The sequence below is a fragment of the Oryzias latipes genome, chromosome 2 (genome assembly GCF_053564925.1).
Source record: "Oryzias latipes strain Hd-rR chromosome 2, Olatipes_Hd-rR_3.1".
NCBI lineage: Eukaryota > Metazoa > Chordata > Actinopteri > Beloniformes > Adrianichthyidae > Oryzias > Oryzias latipes.
Genome location: NC_136238.1, coordinates 31,439,294 through 31,460,467, shown reverse-complemented (window position 1 = coordinate 31,460,467; position 21,174 = coordinate 31,439,294). Strand labels below are relative to the sequence as shown.

The 21,174-nt window shown below is 40.0% G+C and overlaps 3 protein-coding genes across 7 annotated transcripts in view; 2 read left to right on the top strand and 1 right to left on the bottom strand.

The window, feature by feature from the left end:
* The window catches only part of LOC144981346 (uncharacterized), a 676,107-nt gene that overhangs the window by 35,668 nt on the left and 619,265 nt on the right, over positions 1-21,174 (bottom strand). The window lies entirely within an intron of this gene.
* Positions 1-21,174, top strand: part of LOC111948918 (uncharacterized) — a 377,453-nt gene that overhangs the window by 159,792 nt on the left and 196,487 nt on the right. The window lies entirely within an intron of this gene.
* LOC144987328 (uncharacterized) overlaps positions 1-21,174 on the top strand; it is a 61,069-nt gene that overhangs the window by 1,296 nt on the left and 38,599 nt on the right. The window contains exon 2 of one of the 3 annotated variants that reach the window (XM_078936675.1): positions 7,238-8,858. The exons of 1 other annotated variant lie outside the window; for it this stretch is intronic. In XM_078936675.1, coding sequence (XP_078792801.1) covers positions 7,238-8,757 — 1,520 coding nt within the window. In that variant the 3' untranslated portion in view covers positions 8,758-8,858. Of the gene's footprint in view, positions 1-7,237; positions 8,859-21,174 lie in introns of those variants that run through there. One more of the 3 variants, XM_078936682.1, reaches the window with a different exon arrangement.

Genomic DNA, 21,174 nt, shown 5'->3' with positions numbered 1-21,174 from the left:
ACATAATAATTAATTAAAGCATAATAAAAATGGTCCAGTTTAATTTAAAGTTACTCAGTTGCTGTCAAGCAGAGTAATTAAACAATGATATATTCAGCATGACATGATAATGTTTATAGAATGATTTAGTGTAAAGAACACAATTCAAAGCAGACAAAACTGACTGTAGAGAAAAAAAATAAGTATTAAAATCCAGGTGGCAGACCACATTTTCTTTAAAAAAAAGTTAAAGCACATGAAAGTGGGAAAAAAAATGTCTAGGAAGTCATTAAAAATGTTAAACTAAAGGGTAAAAATACAATGAAAATGATTTTATTTTTTAGAATTAATAAAACAATAATAAATTAATTATTTATAAATGCATTCTGAAACAATTTCATCAAGCAACATCTGCGATTGTATGTTTGTGGACATTGGTTAGAGCCAATCAGCTTACTGAAAACCGGTCACATGACCTCATGTCCCAGAGTTCACTGCTCCATGTGAGTTCAGAGAATTGGATCGTTCAAAATGAAACAAGATTGGCTTTAAATCATAACATCAACAACAAATTATGATATGAATCGAGTTGTTGAAACGAATCGTTACATCCCGATGAATAACAATCGTTGTGATTTTCACTGAAAAAAGGGCAGGAAATAATAGGACTTGGTTGATGAAACCGGGCGTGTGGTTACAGTCTAAGTTTTAAGCAGCAGCAAACATTTGACAGAGGAGGAAGATTCGTCAAATAAAGCTGTCAACCTGGAGATGTTTCTGGTTTGAGGAAACTTGTAAAAGGGAGACTAATGGCAGGGCTCCAGACTAACTTTTTTCACCAGGAGCACAGTGGCCCCCAACTGAAAATTTTAGGGGCACAACCAGAAAATTTAGGGGCGCATACCGTAAATCAACATGCTAACCAAATCTACTAATTTCCACTGTATTACTAATAAAAACTTTAATAATAGATGCAGAAATTACAATGTGCTGTTTCTAATTCAGTTTCACATTTTAATCTGCACTTTTGAAGATGCAACAACGAGGTAAACAACAGCAGCATCGCTGTCATGACAGTACAAATAGTAAAAAAAACGGATGGAAATTTATCTTTGTGACACCAAATAGGTGCAGCCAAGATGCACAATAAGCGTGTTTGAGATCACCCAGGTGGATGCAACGCTGCGCAGATCACCTGGTGTGTGACATATATTTTAGCTCCAACATCAACTGTCAATCATCACAAAAATATCAGGAGAAAGGGGTGGGAGCAAGGGGCAAACCTACCAGAACACAGATGGAAATTTAGTACTGAACTGACTGAAAGCTGCCCTACTGACTACAAAAACCATGTGTCCTGATGGTTTTTGTAGTTGAGTGATTAATTAAAATAATTTAAAATACCAATTGATTAAAATATATAATACATATATTAAAAAACATTCAAATAAATATAAAATATGTAAGAACACAGATCACACTAAGGGGGAGAGGCATATTAAAAATAAATTGAATGTTAAGGACAACTCCAATTTCCTGTTCTCTTTCAGTCTCGCTGCAGATCCGCCTTCATCTCACAACCCCCCCCCCCATTGTTCTCACGACACATGCTTTGGCCGCCTCACAGATCACGCGAGTGTGTGCTAGCGTTTCATGAGTATGTGCGTGAGTGTGCGTGTCTGCCTGCGTGCGTGTGCGCTCGCGTCTCATTGATTATTTCATTGATCATTGACGTGGCCCTTCCACGTTTAATGTATAAAAAATACGAAGGGTGGGGGAGGCAAATTTACTGGTAGCACATGTGCGACTGGATGTAAAATTCAGTCGCACACTCTCGAATTTTGGTCGCAAAATGCGACCAATTGGTCGCAGTCTGGAGCCCTGAATGGTAAATTAGGCATCTGGTAAGAAACTTTAGTTCCTCTGTTAAAAAAAATATTCAATTAATCAGGATTTATGTAAAAACAAAATATGAATAATCCTTTTGTTCTGAAAGTTGATGTGAGACTTGGTTGAGTGTTGTAGTAATATTGTAAGAGAAAAAAATCTGGAATGTTGCTATTATTGAATTTTTACAAATGAGAAACAACTTCTACAAATCAAGTTTCATTCACCAAATCCTCGTCATCTGCAAAAAACGACAACAACCTACAAATCTTTTAATTTTAAGCTAAATTTCTTGTAGAAGCATTTTAATGTGAAAAATATTTTTTCTGAAACTAGAAGCTAAAAATGATCAGACCGGTCCAAAAGACATGTTTAAAAGTAATCGGAATAAACGCCTGATCGGAAGATAAATGTGTGATGTAAACGGACCGTTCGTAATACTTTGCACCGATCAGACTCGTTTAGATCAAAATATCTTTCCGATCAAGATAGGTGGGTTATGCCTATTGTTGATCCGATAGTGATGCATATAAACAGTTCATTCCAATCGCGGGTCTCATGGTGTTACGTCATGCACAGATGGTGTTTCTCTCCAGAGGAGGCTTTGGAGGCAAACCTAACAGTGCCTGTGGCAGTAACACGGCAGCAAAATGGTAGTAACAGGGCTGTTTAGGAAAAACATACCGGTAGGCCTGGGCGAAAAATTGATTGAATGAATTAATTTGAATTTTTTGTTACGGGCGATTTCAAAAATTACTAAATCGAGTTTTTGTGTAATTGCGCATTTTTGGCTCCCCAGAGCTTCCGTAGCGTTAGTTTCTCACGGCAGTATGGCAAGCGACAAACAACAACATCATAACACACACGAAACAGCAAGCAACAGCATGGCTACCGGTGAGAGTGGGAAGTTTGTTCCCAAGAAAGGAATTAAATTATCGTTTGTCTGGAACTGGTATGAGTTTACTGCCACAGACGTGGAGGTTGACACACATACACGTACTCATTCTACAAAACTTATATAATTAGTTCATTAGTTAGATGGTAAGTAGCTAGTTTTTAATGTCATTTGTTTATAAAGAGTACTGCGTTGTAATTATTGACGTGGCCGCCGGGGGATTTTGTGATTTTTGTGCTGCTTCATCAGCGCTATGATCAAAATCCCACACCGTCACAGCTCAAGTTTATATCTTGTGGGACACATAAAAAATGTGACTCCTCCAGTGCTGATAGCAGAACCGTTGAGGTCAGATCTTACAGATACGATGCGATCTTGCAGAATGTTGCCCCGGGACTCGTTCAATACCGGGGCTCAGTACCCATCCCCAGGAAAGGGGCACGGTGGAGAACAATTGCCGAAGCGGTCACTTTGCATATAGCCAAATACATGGTATCCATATATACCATGGAGAAGAAGGGCTTTATTAATTATTGTTAATCCTTTAGAAAATGGTGCGACTCTCAAGGTTAATGTTTGTCTCCTTTTAGTTTAGACACAGTGTGACTCAAAAACACAGCTGGGACTTTGATTTCAAGAGTGTGTTCATTTATTTATTAATAATCCCAGAAATGGGGGTTCCATTTGTCTTGCGTTTGATTAATTAAAAGCAAAATTTGCTTTAAGTTGTCTGCCATTTGTACTTATTGCTTTTCTTAAGAAAGGGGAGTCGGGAAAAATTCGGAAATCGAATAAAAAAAAAATTTTGGAGATTTTATTTTTAGGCCATATCGCCCAGCCCTACAGAACAGTAAAAAATAACAGAGCATGAGGCGCATGCCACGCAGCGCGTGCGCCGGAAGTTTTCTACCACAACAATGACACAAGGTAACACAGCACTCTTACTTTTACCTTACAGATGGACACTATTTTTGACTCTGAGCTAGATTTTATCCCACACATTAAAAATGTCGTTAAGACAGGATTTCATGATCTTAAAAACGTTGCCAGAGTCCGCCCATTCCTCTCTCTCGCCAGCATAGAGGTGCTGATGCATGCTTTTATTTTTAGTCTTTCAGATTATTGCAATGCCCTGCTCCCTGGTTTACCCAAAAATGTTTATTTCAAATCTACAACTATTGCAGAACTCTGGACCACAAGGACCAGGGGGCAGGGGGCGGTAACACATTAGACTGGTTTTAAAATTGTTGCATTGACTCCCTGTGCATTTTAGGATTGATTTTAAGATCCTTTTAATGCTTCTTATTTAAATTATATTTTAAAATATGAGCCCTCGCGGACCCTGAGGTCCTTCGGTGCTGGCCTTTTAGTTGTTCCTAAGGTTAGGACCAAAACTTATCGTTCCACCATTATGTTCCTCGCCTGTGGAACAGCCTGCCGGAGAACCTCTGGGCCGCAGAGACTGTAGAGGTTTTTAAGAAGAGGCTCAAGACCCACCTTTTTAGTTTCGCTTTTAGTTTATTTTAACTGCTAATTTATTCTATTAGTTTTAGTACAGGCTATTTTATGTATTTAGTTTCATTTTATGCATCTTATTCCAGGGCTCCAGACTGCGACCATTGTAAGCGCTTTGAGCGTCTGGAAAAGTGCAGATGAATCCAATCCATCATCATTATTGTTGTTGTTTTCCACATATTCAACGGAAAACGACAGATTTGTGTGAAATAAAAGACTTCTGCTCGCTAATTTAGAATAACGGGGCTCCAGACTGCGACCAAATGGTCGCATTTTGCGACCAAAATTTGAGAGCGTGCGACTGAATTTTACATCCAGTCGCACATGTGCGACCAGTAAATTTGCCCCCCCCCACCCTCCGTATTTTTTATACATTAAATGTGGAAGGGGCACGTCAATGATCAATGAAATAATCAATGAGACGCGAGCGCACACGCACGCAAACAAACACAAAAACTCGCACACATACTCATGAGACGAGGGCACACACTCGCGTAAGTGGCTAAAATGCGTGTAGGGGGAGGGGCCTAGAGATAATCGAGCGCGCGTAAACATCTGTGGGAAGGAAACGGAGACAAATATCATCACCTGATATGTGCATCTGAGCTATGAGCAGGCGAATCATTGATTCATTCTTCCGACCTGCGGCTAGTGTACCAGTGAGTCTACAGCAGGGGTCTCAAACTCGCGGCCCGCAGACTATTTGTGGCCCCCACCTTGAAATGAAAGTTTAATTTTAATGCGTCCTGCCAGTTTGTATGAATGACACCTTTTCATTGTCATGTGCGGAGCTGACAAACCAACCAATCATAGTGGAGTAAATGACTATTGGGGGCATGACAATGACCGGGCTTGAAAGCAGGAAACCTGACAGCCCCCTCCCCAGACCACATGAAGGAGTTCCTTACTTTCATTTTTAGAACGTATTTATTCGCTCGTAATTTTCTAAATGTATGCAGTCCGTGCTGAACTTTTCTCTGGGCCGCACAGACCCGGAGGTTACGGGGGTTACGGTTAAGCGCGCGGCGTCGCAACCCCCCAAACAAACGGTTTATGCACGGCTGTTACGGCAGCACACCGCTCCCGCGGGAGTCGGTCAGCTGAGGAGAATAAATGTCCCACACCTACATGCGTGACAGCTAACGGGGCTTGAACTTTAAACACGTGCGAACAACAACACGGTTTAGTCCGAGACGCACTTAAAACACGTGGTGAAAATGCAAGGATAGACGTTTTTGAGATGGACCAGCGGCTCGCCTGGATCATTGGGGAGACAAGCCGGGGGGGGGGGTGATGGCGAATCTGCAGCGAGACTGAAGGAGAGCAGGAAGTTCAAGTTCAACTCAGTTCAATTTAGTTTTAATATTCCTCTCCCCCTTAGTATGATCTGTGTTAATATATTTTATATTTATTTGAATGTTTTGTAATGGATGGAGCCTATTTTTAAACAATTGGTATTTTAAATTGTTTCAATTTCTCACTGAACTACATAAACCATCAGGACACATGTCCCATAATGCATTGTTTTGTAGTCATAGGGCAGCTTTCAGTCAGTTCAGTACTAAATTTCCAGCTGCGTTCGGTAGGTTGGGGCCTTGCTGCTCCCGCCCCTTTCTCCTGATACAATCGGACAAATAGTGACTAAGGTGTATTTCACTGCTATTCAGACTGAGCCGCTGCATCCTGACTTCACTCTGCAGTGCTTTCTTCTTCTGAAGAAAGCACTGTGTTTGTTCAGGAGAAGAACATAGTGATTAGCAGTTGTTGTTGCTCTTTTTTCAATGGGTTTTAGAGAAACTCGAAATTGCAAGATGATTTGCACGTACGTAATGTTAATTTGGCATGCTGTTTTACGTAAGAGTACATATTAAACTGCAACGTTTTTGACGCACAGGTAGAGAAGAAGCGGAGTGACTTTTTAGCCAATCAGAATGCAGAACACAATGCACGATGCAAATCCGTGAAGTAGCGAAACCATGAAAAGTAAACCGCGTTATAGCTAGGGATCACTCTACCTTATTACGGTCTCAAAGTGCTTTCTTGATAAAAAAAAAAATGTTTTTAGCCAACTGCCTTAACTGAAAAAAGGTGGATTTCACCAGTGAACTGATCTGCTGATTGAAATTAAAACCAAAATGTCGCAAACCTGCGCTTGAAACATGACCAAGCATAGGTTGCCCTGACAGTTGTAATACAACTGCTCATGTAATTCACCAGGGAAAGCGAACATTATTTTATGATCTCTGTAATGACTAATAATTAGATTGGTAATGAATTCATCTTCAAAACAGTGGCATCTACAAGTTACAAACGTGAATTGAGTAGAAGTCCCACACACATCAAGCCACATTGGTACTTACTTTTAATATTTGATGGCCTTTGAATAGTACACTTTCTGCTAGTAGGATTTTTTAACTGAGGCTGGGAAAATTCGATGTAGAAGTCATCCATGTTTCTCACGAAGAACCTTTTTAGCTCTCACAAAGAACTGTATAAGCGTGTAAACAAGTTTCTAATGAAGAACTGTATTGGCATGTAAACAAATTTGTTACGAATAACTTTATTAGCTCCCACGGGGAGTTTCTCATGAGGAACTGTATTGTTGTGTAAACAATTGTACCGTAATTTGTCCAGACCAATCACTATCTTACATGTCATCAGTCCAGACCAATCACTATCTTACATGTCATCAGACCAACGTAAAGCCTATGAAATTGAGTGACATCATCATTAGTCGCAGGCCCCTGAGCATTTGTAGGCACCTCCACCGGTACTGAAACAAGTTACATCAACATAAATCAACATAAATGGATTTGGTTTTTAAATTGAGGAATTACATTCTTTAAATTAGAGTTTTAAATTATGCATAGTCTGACTGAGACTATTCAAATTTTTATTGGTGCTTACCAATATACAAAGTCCTCAAAACAAATAAAAGGGCTTCTTCTTTTGTTTCTGCAGTCCTCCCACAGAATTGGATGAATGAAGAGAAGGATCTCTGCAACCACCAAAGGAACTTCAGAGTGAAATGGGAGGAACCAGAACTTCCACAAATTGAACAGGGGGTACCAGAGCCATCACCCATTAAAGAGGAGCCAGATGAGCTCTTCATCAGTCAGGATGAAGATCAGCTTGATCTGAAGCAAGAGACTGATACCTTGATGGAGATTCCTACTTATGAAGAAAATGAAAAAAGTGAAGCAGATCCAAACAACCAGCAGAGCTTTAATGTAACTGATAGTCGGGATAAAGAAGGAAACCAACATGAAGAATCAATATCAACTACAGATGGAGAGACCAACCCACAGAACAGAGATCAGAGGAAGAGAAGAGGCAGAGGGCATGTCCAAAATGTGGACAGTTCTCACATGTCGGAGGGTCAGTGTGACTCTGATGTTAGAAAAAGTCTCAAGAAGGCAACTTTGGTTAAGATACAGAAACAATCTCCAAAAGACAAGAAACTTCCCTTTTTTAAGTCTGGTGAAAGCTCAAAAATGATTGGTAAGCTCTCTGTTGTGGCAACTAGGCCTGATGAAATATTTTATATCTGTAAAGAATGCGGTAAAAGCTTTTGTAACATATCTCTGTTCAGAATTCACATCCGAATCCATGCAGAAGATAAGCAATTTTCTTGTAAAGAATGTGATAAAAGTTTTAGTCGTATGTATAATTTTCAAAGACACATGAGAACTCACACAGGAGAGAAGCCCTTTTCTTGTAAAGAATGTGATAAATGTCTTACTGACGCATCTAGCCTCAAAACGCACATGAGAATTCATACAGGAGAGAAGCCTTTTACTTGTACAGAATGTGATAAAAGTTATTGTCATGTATCTAGCCTCCAAGCACACATAAGAACTCATACAGGAGAGAGGTTGTTTGCTTGTAAAGAATGTGATAAAAGTTTTCGTCATTTATCTAATCTCAAACGACACATGAGAATTCATACAGGGGAGAATCCTTTTTCTTGTAAAGAATGTGGTACACGTTTTAGTGATGTGTCTAATTTTAAAACACACATGAGAATTCACACAGGAGAAAAACCTTTTTCTTGTAAAGAGTGTGATACAAGTTTTAATCAAATATCTCATCTCAAAACACACATGAGAACTCACACAGGAGAAAGGCCTTTTTCTTGTAAAGAATGTGATGCAAGTTTTAGTCGTATATGTAATTTTCAAAGACACATGAGAATTCATACAGGAGAAAAGCCCTTTTCTTGTAAAGAATGTGATAAATGTTTTAGTGATTTATCTACTCTCAAAACCCACATGAGAACTCATACAGGAGAAAAGCCATTTCCTTGTATAGAATGTGATAAAAGTTTTCGTCATGAATCTAGCCTCCAAGCACACATGAGAACTCATACAAGAGAAAAGCCTTTTGCCTGTAAAGAATGTAAAAAAAGTTTTCGGCATAAATTTGATCTCAAAACACATATTAGAACTCACACAGGAAAGAAGCCTTTCTCTTGTAAATAATTTCATACAAGTTTCAGTTAGTAGTCTCAATGGAAACATGAGAACTCACAAGTCTTTTTATTGACGAACAATGGAATAAAAGATTTAGTGTAAACTCTAAATTCAAAGCCTTTCTTGTTATGGTCCATTTCTGGTCTAGTGTTATCTTGAAGGACATAACATAAAAGTCATTGGTTTTGTCACCAAATTTAAATAAACAAAAACACCAAACAAATGTCTCCATACAAATATAACGAACGTATTAATGAATAAAAACCAAGAAGAATGTAAAGTGAAGCAAAAAGGCTTCAGGGTGAAACAAGGCCACATTAACAAGCAAAACTCCAACGTATCTAATCCCAGAAAACAATCTTACCTGAACCAAAAGAAAAGGGAAAAACAAAGACAAACACTGACATCCCTGGACTATCATAAACAGGAGAAAAGGAGTACCAAGAGTAGTAGGAAAATGGCAGTTCACCCCCTACAGCTTAGCTTAAAATACAACTACAAACCAAAAGACTAAACAGAGTGGTAGTGAACACAAAACTAACAAGTACGACTAAGTGCAGCTCCACAAAACAAGTGAAGAAGAGCGCCAAGCTGCAGTGGAAGACATGTTGCAGCCAAGCTACCTTCTCATAGGTCAAAGTCCAAATGGTGGATTTAAAGGCTGTCTCCACTAGCTTGGGTCCAAATTGAAGCCACACCTTCATACACCAAACCTGAAAATAATCAGAGACAGTCACACAAAGATCCAAAAGCATAACAAATTCCCACTCTGATACTGAAACAAGATACACACAACAAAACAATGAAGTCCCACTTTGATAGAAAATAATACATAATACTCAGAAAAAACAAAACCGGATACGGCCACGGCCATAAAATCTGAGGCCGACCTCTTTGCACCACAGCTGAAGATTTCATATACGGGGGGGAAAGTTCTGTCTCAGGTAATTTGAATATTTTAAAATATATTTTTAATGTTTAAAACTCTTGAGGTCACACCCCAATGTTCTAATGAACTCCACAGCTATCTACGCTTTCATTACAAGTACACATTTACACAGGATTATGGCATCCACATTGATTCAGTAACATCATTACAGGGAGGCACAAGTGAGTGTAGAATGTGTAGAAATTAAGTTTTCTAAAGACTTTGATTGTTGAAGCATGATATTCTAACTTTCTAAGACCGTTTTTTTTATAGGTTTTCTACTTCTCAAAGCCAGAATTATCAAAAGGTAAAAAACTAAAAGGATCAATACATTTCAAACTATGTGTAAAGATACTAGTCAATGAATTTTACTGGTGACAAAATAGGTAAACCTTTTACACAAAATGAATTATTTTAGATGTACCTGTGTCAGATAAATGCATCTAGACATTAAAGAAAACACAATTATAAACAACAAACCACAACAAGAATCAAGTTTCTCATGCACGAGGGAGAGGAGCAAATGTGTTGGAAAAGGTCCACCACGTTTCTCTTCTCAAAGGTCTGCCCCTCCCTGTGCTGCTTTTATTAAGAACACAAGTGGGAGGTAACAATTCAAGACAAAGACAAAAAGTTCATTAGGGGGTGTCGTCAAATGACCCTTTTGGTTGGATTCTAAGTTCAAACAGTATCCCTTATCAGCTGAGGACAGTGTGTCGTAAACCCCTCATCCTGGGTGGGGGATGAGAAGCAGATGAACAAACACACAACTGTTTTCAGAAGAGGTAAAAAGGTCAATCTGAGTTAACATTTAAACATACATTTAACCAAATACATTTAAGCAATGATAATAATAAAACAAATTCCTTCACATACTCCCTCCTTTTTATCATTGATAAATGTCAAAATCTCACATCCAATATCACATCTCTTTTCAGTTTTCTGTGACATCTTCATTTTTATAACACTTTCAATTTACACTCAGATGAGAAGTTCTTTTTTTTTTTTTTTCAAGTCATTTCAGTTTCAAAATCATTACAGTCATCTTGTTCTCCCTTTAATAACAAGTTGTATTCTTAAATCATAAGAACACTTTTTACTCCACCATTCACTGCTCTGGAAATCATAGATTGAATACAAGGAAAAATGCACATAGTGAACACACAACATATGATCAATACCATAAAAATTGGTGTCACTATTTTTAACAAAAGTTGCCACCAGGAACCAAAAGCAAACCAGGAGAAGAAATCCCAAGATTGGGGTTTCCTGTCATCCTGCATTGCCTGTTGAACCTTTTCAAGTTGATGTAATGCTTCAGTGATGCTGTGACCTTCATTGGTGTTGTCAGGAATAAATGTACAACAGGTATCATTTAACATTTTACAAACACCTCCCTCCTGAGCAACCAATAAGTCCAAAACCAATCTGTTCTGTAGAACCATAAGTTTCATGCTTGACATTTCTTCATTAAAGCCTTTAAATGCTTTAATTGTAGCGTTCAAAAATAAACCTAATCTATAATCAATGGTCTCAATTCTGAGAGCGTTTTTAGCATTTCCCACCTAGGGAAATAATGCCATAGTTACCTTTTCCCCAGTATTCCAGTGTTTATGGTCTTCAGGAACATGTGATCCCCAAATGGAATCATGTGGCTTGACATCAATAAGGTTACGTCTATGGTTCAGGTGAGGCTCATGGACTGCAGAAACTATGAAAGTGTGACCTGTGACCTTTACAGAAACACAAATCCCACTCCAGTCTCTAGGCAGACTGAGGTAGAGGGCCTGCCCACATAACCAAAACATTTGATGAACCACATAAGTACCATTGTTACCTGGAATTAAATCTGGATTAGATTCAACACAACGTCCTCTGGGGCAGGGAACAGCATAACCATGGGAAACTCTGTCATTGATTATCTGGACTGTGAAGGGAACAAGAAGTTCATGAGACATCTTCGTCGGCAAAGTTCCTAAAAACTCTGTGCCATCGTTAGTTACGCAATGTGGAAACAGTTCCTGGTTCTACACAAGCATATGGAGCTAATGATTTTGTCAATTTCAGTTTTTTAAACTGATACAAACTCTCGCAACTCGGTCTTACAAGCGTACCATTTGAAGTGGTAACGGCTCCAGTACTAATATACCCTCTGGTACGATATTCAATAACACAGTCGCTCTTCCACTCAGAAAATTGCTTTGCCTGTAAATTAGGATGTAGGGATGAAGCTTCAATTACAGAACAAACATAGCAATCAGATCTATGCATTTCCTTAGCCAGTAACATAACATACCTATACCAAGAACTTGTCATATACAGGTGAGTTATGTTCATTTTTGGACTATTCAAAACATCATGTTCATCAATACTCAGCCATCGTCGAGAAATGTTTAGTCTTTCCTCGCTGGTGAGTCTTCTTGTAGGTGGATAACGATTCCAAAAGAATCAAATCCTTTGGTGGCTCCTGCTGAGAGTAGCAGGAACATTAAACAAAATAAACTGTCTCTTAGCCCAGTTGGACACGCCATGGATATGTACCTATCTTCGGGAGGGAGAGGTTACTAGCACATCACCTCCTCAAGTCCTCTAACAGTGTAGGATCCGTGTAGTGCAAAAGAGATCTGGTGTGCTTTCTTCCCTAAAACTAGGTGGATTCCCCTGCTTCGCCGACTTTGAGACAAGCAGCTTCTATACGGCTGCCTCCCTTTGTAGTCAGACTTCCCCACCTAGCAGTTGGAATTAGCCTCACCCAGATGCTTTTTCTTGCAGTGTGACAGGTGGATCCAAAACGTCCTTTCAGCAATCTTTACAGCTGTTGGTGTAGTCAGCAGGACTTGGAATGGCCCTTCCCCCCATGGGCTGGACCAACACTTCCTTTTTATGGCCTCCACAAACACCCAGTCACCAACCTGCACTGGTGAAGTGTCCTGTGGAGATAAAAAGGAATCTGGCACGTGATTTGTCCTTTGCACATCTTTAGTGGTAAACATTTTTCTCAAATAATCCACTAAATTTGCATCATCATCTGGAGAATGTTGCTGTGTAGTATCAATGTCTGGTAACCTGTAAGAACGTCCATACAACATTTCAAAAGGCGTTAAAGGTTGACCTGCTGTGCGTGTGATACGCATGCTTAGTTGAACTAAGTCTATGCAGTCAGGCCACTGTCTGTTTGTCTCTTCCATGCATTTCTTTAATTTTGATTTGATAGTGCTATTAGTTCTCTTAACTAATCCTGCACTCTGTGGGTGATAACTACAATGTCTCTTTAAATCAATACAAAGATGTTGAGCCATTTTGTCTATCACTTGATTTACAAAATGTGTACCATTATCACTCCTTATCACTTGTGGTATGCCAAAAGTTGGGATTATTCTTTTACAAATACCTTTAGCTACTGTAATAGCATCTTGTGTAACACATGGAAAAATTTCAACCCATTTGGAAAATGCATTAATAATCACTAAACAATATTTCAATCCTTTGCTTTTATTCAATTCAATAAAATCCATATGGATTGTATGGAAAAGAAAAGTTCATTCAGGACATTTTCCTCTCTTAGGTCTAACATTGCCTTGGGGATTATGACGCATACATGTAACACATTGTTTACAAAAAATTTTTTTTATAGAGTTTATAGAGCATAAATCCACAAGTTGTTTAATATTTCTCTAATAAGTTCACCATCCCCCCTGTTGAATCATGGCAAAGCCCATGACTCAAAATTGCTGCCCATTTGTACATAGATTTTGGTAAAATAGGTTTTCCTTCTGTGCTGACATAAAAACCTTGTTCTAACTTTGCTCCCTTTTTCAACCAAATTTTTTCTTGTTTTGGTGCACTGGGTGGCATTTCTTTTAAAACATCAGCGGTTGCATCTGCAGTCACATCCTCATTTGTGCATTTTTCTACATCTTTTGTTGCAGCTTGCTTTGCTGTTACATCTGCAAAGGAATTACCTTTAGAATTATGATCTGTTCTTCGTGTGTGTGTCTCACATTTACATATTGCTACTTTAGATGGTAACATTACAGCAGTCAATAATTCTTTCAGTAAGTCTACATGCGTTACTGGTTTTCCTGTTGATGTCTTAACCCTGAGTTCTTCTACTGTTGACAAAACAAATGCACTGTAGGCTATATTGGCTATCAGTATAGATCGTAACTGGCTTATCTTTAAACAGTTTGCATGCTTCAGTTAAGGCTGTCAACTCTGCTGATTGTGCTGAGTAATTTCCACACAGGGGTCCTACCTTCAGAACCTTGTCTTGAGTTACAACAGCTAAACCCACTTTGTTTCTGCCTGTTCAAAGTACAAGTCACTTCCTGCACATGTTCTTTCATTTCTTCCCATTTTTGTCGTGAACCTTTAGTACAAGAAATAAATGGAACTGCATCTGCCATTTGTTTCCAATTTGTCACTCTTTCTGTATACATTAAATTTTTTGCTGTCACAGTACAGAAACTAGTTTCATCTTTCCAATAAAAATCATTTATTGTACATTTTTGAAAACCTAGTTTACTCACTGCTTCATCATATCTCCTGTCAGGGCTAGGAGACTTTTTGCATCTTAACATGACATACAGAATGTCTGAAGACATAAAATCTGCATGGGGTGACACTCTGGCTTTTGCTTTCTCCATTAAGTTTTTTGCAGTCTGTCCAAGATCAGTTTTAGGTAGATCTAAAGTCCAATAATAGTGTGGTTCACCTCTGCCTTCTAGCACACAGATGTCTGTATCGGGGCAACGTCGTGCTTGCATCCCCCCTTCTCTGGTGGGGTAAATTCCTAACTTTAATCTTATCATGACATCTCTCCCTAAAAGATTAAAAGGACAGTTTGGTGCTAAAACCACAGGAATGCTTGTTGTTTCATTAGTGTCAGGATTTTCAAAACAAACTGGTTTACTCAAATGTTTAGTTTCAATTTGACCATCTGCAGATCTCATTTGTATTGTTTTATTTGACTTAGGAAAATCATTGTAATAACTTCTTATCACAGTTCTACAAGCCCCTGAATCACAAAGAAAAACAAACGGTTGTCCCTGAACATAAAGAGTTATTTCTGGCTTTTCCATAAGACAAACTTCAGTGAGATCTAAAAATTCATCACAAATTCGTTGAATTTCTGGTTCAGATTCATTGTTAATCTTGACATTACTTCTACCATCTAGTCAATCTGATTTCTTCCTTTCAGGACAATCTCTCAGCCAATGATCTCTCTGTCCACAAATCCAACATCCCTCATAAACTTGCTCTGACCCTCTGTTGCTACTTCCTCTAGACCTTCCTCTAAAATTTCCTTTACCACGACCACGATTTCTTCCTCTCTTCACATTCCTTCCAAAAAACACATCACTACTTTCTTCCTGCCAAAATGTATCTACACTTTGATTCCTAAATTTCTTTCTATTCACCATCACTTTTTCTGCATGAACAGCAAAATTCATAAACTGTTGTAGTGCTCCTGTTGGTAGATCAAAGTAAAGTTTCCTTATCTAGTCTGCAATCTCTGGTCTCATAGCTTGCAGTAAAACTTGTTTCAGCTGCTGTCTATAGGCACCATCATCATTATCTCTGAGTCCACAATTAGCTTTAAAACTTCTTCAAATCTGACTCTAAAATCAAACACTAATTCTCCATCTTTTTGCTTAGTTTGACCAATCTTTCCATAATCAGGTCTCATTGGAAAGGCTTCTCTAATTCTTTGTCCTAAAAGTGTAAGACTTTGAATTAACTCTTAGACTGTTATGCAGAAGAGGTCTGGGTGGATCGTCATCATTCAAAGGATTCCTTTACTTTTGCCCAGTCTGCTTTCATAGCAGTCATACATGCTTTCTGACATTTAATGCCATTCAGATGATAAGCTCTCTGAACTTCCATCATTTGCTCATGAAAATCCTGTGGATTTTCCCTGTGAGAGATAACTCCCCTCACTGCCTTCCTAACATCCTCTAATGTCCAGGTCCTAAACACAAGAAGTGTAGGCCTCTGGCCATCTTCTCCAGCTCTGGGATTGGGCACTTCAATCATTGGGTTCAGATGACTCTCCAGCTTCTTCCAAACCAACCCCCAAAGTTTCTTTCCATTCATGTTTTTTCCCTTTTCCTCCTAACATTATTTTTCCTTTTTCTAGTGTATTTAAATCAGTCACTGGTGGGTAAAAACCCGTCAACAGAGGAGCATTTGTCCCCTGGTAGGGAGGAGGTGAGAAATCAGCTGGTTTCTGCTCTCCCCCCCTTTCTTTCTGCTCCTGCTCGGTCTGCAGCCTGCTGCAGCCAGCTGTTGCAGGGGTCTGAGTCTCACAACTGATTTATCCTCTTCTTTTTTAGGAATCAGACATGCTTCTCTAGGTTTACTTTTCTGAATGCCATTCTTTATTTTTCGTTGCTTCATTTAAGCACAGTTTTGCACAAATTAATTCTTCACTATTTTTTTGTTTCTTTTTTAGTTTTTATTTTGTTTTTAATTTGTAACCTTTGAACTAATTCAGTACATTCCCCTTAAAATCCTAGTTTTTATCCCATTTTATCAAGAATGTAGTTGAACCTGGATGAACCTCTTTCCATATATTTTGAATCTCATTTTAATTCAACTTTTTTATTTGAATTCCCCCATTTTTTTTTTTTATTTACGTTAGTCACAGAGTGCGATCAGAACCAACAGAGAATTTCTCTCAGGACCGAATTTCACTCCCCGTGCAACAAGCTTCTAGGTCAGACCTGTTGTCTGATCCGGTCACACGTTTAGGGTCCTCCCAGGAGCAAAACCCGTTTTAGACTCTGGGTTCTTTTCACCTAAAGCCTAATGAGATGAAATCTTGTTCTACTCCAACAAGCAGCCTTGTGTTAACACCGCAAGGTTTCCAGCTGCCCACTGCTTCGAACAAGTTCACTCCTTTCACACATGCACACACATTCACACCAAAAAAAACGTTATTTTTTATTTGTTTTTAAATTTTTATAGGCCTTTTAGGGACTTGAACCCTCTTACGCGTTTTAGGCTGCAGGACTCGAACCTACACCTTTATTCAGAATTCTGGACTTTTCCGGGACTCCAAACCCACACGTGTTTTAGGCAACAGGACTTGAACCTGTCCCTCAGAATTCTGGGCCACTTCGGGGACTCGAACCCCTGAAAAAGCGCTTTACTTGCCTTGTCGTTGTGGCCTGACTGGTTAACGAATAACGTCAATCTGGACCCAGGGATCAGACCAGTCGATTGGCCGGCGTAGAATTCACTACGACGGACTTTCCTCCGGAGACCTAGTCTCACGGGCTGTGCACAGACTTCAATCGGCATGATCCTCCCCCAAGGACGCAGATATGTTGTCATCCGGCTCGAAGGACCAAAGAATGTCAGATAAATGCATCTAGACATTAAAGAAAACACAATTATAAACAACAAACCACAACAAGAATCAAGTTTCTCATGCACGAGGGAGAGGAGCAAATGTGTTGGAAAAGGTCCACCACGTTTCTCTTCTCAAAGGTCTGCCCCTCCCTGTGCTGCTTTTATTAAGAACACAAGTGGGAGGTAACAATTCAAGACAAAGACAAAAAGTTCATTAGGGGGTGTCGTCAAATGACCCTTTTGGTTGGATTCTAAGTTCAAACAGTATCCCTTATCAGCTGAGGACAGTGTGTCGTAAACCCCTCATCCTGGGTGGGGGATGAGAAGCAGATGAACAAACACACAACTGTTTTCAGAAGAGGTAAAAAGGTCAATCTGAGTTAACATTTAAACATACATTTAACCAAATACATTTAAGCAATGATAATAATAAAACAAATTCCTTCACAACCTGCAAATAGAAATGAATTGTTTTGATTTATTAGTGCTACATCTTGAATGGATTCACTATGGTTGTAGCTTTTGCTAAGACGATGTACATTATGTGTGTGTTACCATGTGTTGGAATAATTGTACATAAATTATCTCACATTTACCGTATTTTCACAACCATAGGGCGCACTGGGTTATAGGGCGCTATCTCAGTTATGGGTGATTTTTCAGTATTTGATACATACAAAAGGCGCACCGGGTATTAAGGAACGGGCACGTCAAAACATACCGGTAAAACATGCACGCTAATGTTGAACCTTTCTGTGATGACAATCTCTCTGCGGGGGAGACCTTCTCCAGGGCCAAAGTCGGATCTTCCTTCGGGGTTCACGTCCCAGTTCGGACCATCAGAGCCTCCAGATAGGGTTAATAAAAGATCCCGTCTCCGTTCTTTTAGAGAAAATGAAGAAAGCAGTGGCACGTTAGCCCAAGCTTTTACAATCCATTCACAAAGTGTGGCAGTCTATGCCTCCAGTGCTGCTTCCCACTACAATAAAAGCCAATGTTTCTGCCCGGTTGTAGGTATCGCTACAGTGCTGGTCCAATTCTTTTCGACATTATGATTCACTGGGATGTCGGAAGACAGGGGCTCCCCGTCCATGTTGGTGGCCTGTGCTGGAGGAGTTTGTCTGCACTCTTTTTACTGTTTATGAGCGGTAGATGAACAGCTTTTAATTGTAATCCGCTGGAAGTTGCTACAGTATTGTAATCCTTGCCTGATTGGAAAGATGACAGTGTTTCATAAAACGAAAGTAAAACACTTCCTGTAAGTATTACTGCTCTTAGTCGAATGCGGTGATGGCAGAGAAGCTTCTCCAAGCTGATAACTGATCGTTAATCCATCGGCGTCGCCTTTTTTCCACGGGAATTCAGCTGCGTTTTCTTGACTTGTCGGAGTTTGTTTTCCAGCTTCCTCCACTTGTAAACCGTGGATTCATTCCTCATGAATTCTCTGCAGTTGCCCTCATTTTCCTCCTGGTAGCTGATAGCTGCAGTTTAAGCTGTGCGTCAGCCATGTTGTAAACAAGTATGATGACCTGGGGGTCAACCCCGCCTATAGCCACTAAGACTCATGAAACTTGTGTTTGTGGAATCCCTCACCATAAGTGAGAGAGCTATAAAGAGAAGTGAGGTGCATGTTGTTACGCTGTTTGAGTGTGTTGAAAATAAATAGGCTTTGATGTCGGAAAGGACATTGATCAATCTCAATGCAGTGCAGTGCGGTTGTTACACAGTGCTGTTCAAGCTCACACTTCCTTTCCCCGTTCTCACGCTGTCCTCTGCTACGCCCCACAACTACACATTAGGCGCACCACCTCATTGGGAAACCCCAAAAGTTTGGAGAAAATGTAAGACATTTAAGTGCACCTTATGGTTGTGAAAATACGGTGCTCTGAACCTTTGAACGTGTGATCATATATGGCAAAGTGTGAGTGTGTATACCGCTTTTCTGCAAAACTGGTTCTCAGGAAAACAGGGGATGACCCAGCACAGCTGTCTCGCCTTGACCCGGTGACAGCTGTTCACCTTTCATCTGTAGGAGATGTGCGCTAAGAGGTCAACAACAACAAGGTGATATCCCATAGGAGCAGTTGTGTTTTAAAGATGGTGTTTAGATTAGCTTCTTGACCTGTGTGGGCTGCTTTGCGTTGTTTTTACTTCCCCCACCCCTTAGAAGCAGACCTAAGACATTTGGATTTAGTGAAACGCCTAGTTATTAATAAAAATGAGGAGGGAGACCTTTGTAAACTCAGAGCAAGCTGGAAAATTGCGTTTTCTGTCTGCTCTCTCTCAAGAAAAGATACAAAGTGAGTCTGAGTCCTTTCTTCCTGCGTACATATAGTTGAGAAATGTTGGCTTAGATTTAGATCCAACGCCATGACAACATTTGTCAGAGCTTCATCCTGCAGAAGCATCAGCAGAAGAGAAGCATCAGCCATGAAGGGACTGAGGACAGACGGACATCCAGCCAGAATCCAAGCAGCACCTTCATCCTGATGGAGCTACGCCCTCTGACCTTCATCAGTCAGTAGATTCTTTAATAAAAACATTTGGATCCAATATTAGAAGAACAAGTATTTGTCTTCCTGTTTGTCTTTCATTAAAATGACTGAATTTCACCAAAGAAAAGTCATTTTTCAACTCCAGAGACTCCCACAGGGAAACACCTGCTGGCTGTTCTTTGTAACTGCATCTACAAGCCTAAAGAAATGTCCTCAGAATGATGGAAACAGTTTTTCTGCAGCTTCTACAGCTTGAAGCTGTTCTTGAAGATTTTCTTCTTTACTGCAGAGAAATCTCTCATTTGATGAGACGGAGGAACTGCAGCAACGTTTCCTGGAAAACCTCCACATTTCATTGAAACCATGTTGGAACTTTGTCCATGAGGTCACATGGTCTGGAAGAAGCCCCAGTTCCAGCTGACAGAAGTCTGGTTCCATCAGATCTCACTAGCAACAGAACCAAACCTTCACGTGTTGCAGCAACAGTTTCCATGTTTGGGAGGATCTTCTGAAGAACAGCTCAGTTCCAGATCACATCATGATGTTTGATGTTTTCTTCATTCCAGGAAATCATCTGTGTCTCCTTTGATCTGTGCTGAGTCAGCACTTTGACTTCTTTTCAACTTTAGATCCATCATTTAGAATCAAGGATGTATAGATATATATGATCTAGAACTTCTTTCTAGGATTCTGATGGACTTCATAAAGATGACTCCTCCCACTTTGGTTTGTGTCAAATGTAGAAAAACGCAAAGAACCAAAATCAATCCAGTTTGAATCAATTCTGTCTTTCAGATCTTTGGAAAAACTGAAGGAATCTCTGCATCCCAGATTTCTTCTTGGGTTTTGGTTTCTGCAGGTTTTCCATCTCCTCTTTGATCTGATTGAATGTGTCCATCAAGGTCTTTGAAAGCATCATTTTCTCCTCCTCCTCCTTTTTCTTGAGGGTCTCTGTGAGTGAGGAGATCTCCCCCAAAAGGGAGGACTGTTCTTGCTGCCGTTCACTGCTGCCGTTCTCCTTCCAGGTTCTTGTGGTTCTCCATCAGAGCTGGTCTCCATGGGACTGTTGCCTCCCTCTGTGGTGTCAGTCAGTCAAGAGGTGGGAGGGAGGGAGGTTGGGAGGAGTCTTTGTCCTTCTGGACATGTTCTTGGATTGGGAGCAGATCAGCTTGGAGTCCAGAGGACTCCTTCAGCTGTTGGGCTGAGAGTCTGGGAGCTTCAGCTGTCCTGCTTTTCTCTGCACTGACAGCAGCTTCCAGCTCTCTCTCTCTCTCTCTCTCTGTCTCTCTCTGCAGAAGTGTTGACTTGGTCTCAGCCACAGACTGCTGACATGTTAGCTGATGTTTCAGCTGAGTCAGCTCTTCTTTCCAAGCTGATGTTTCCTGCAGAGATTCCTGCAGGACTTCCTCCTGCTCCTTCTTTCCCAGAGTTCCTGCAACCAGACGGAGTCTTTGTGCTTTGGAGCTGCTTCTCTTGGATGAAGCGCTTGGTTAGCTCACTTTGATCTCTTTCATGTGGGACTTTGTCTTGAAGCGGATCAAACTCCCAAAGCAAACGTTCTGGGATATTTGCTTCAGCTCTGTGCTTCTGTTCTCTGGTTGCTTCTTTGCTTTGGTTGCAGAGACCAACCACTATCCATACAATAAA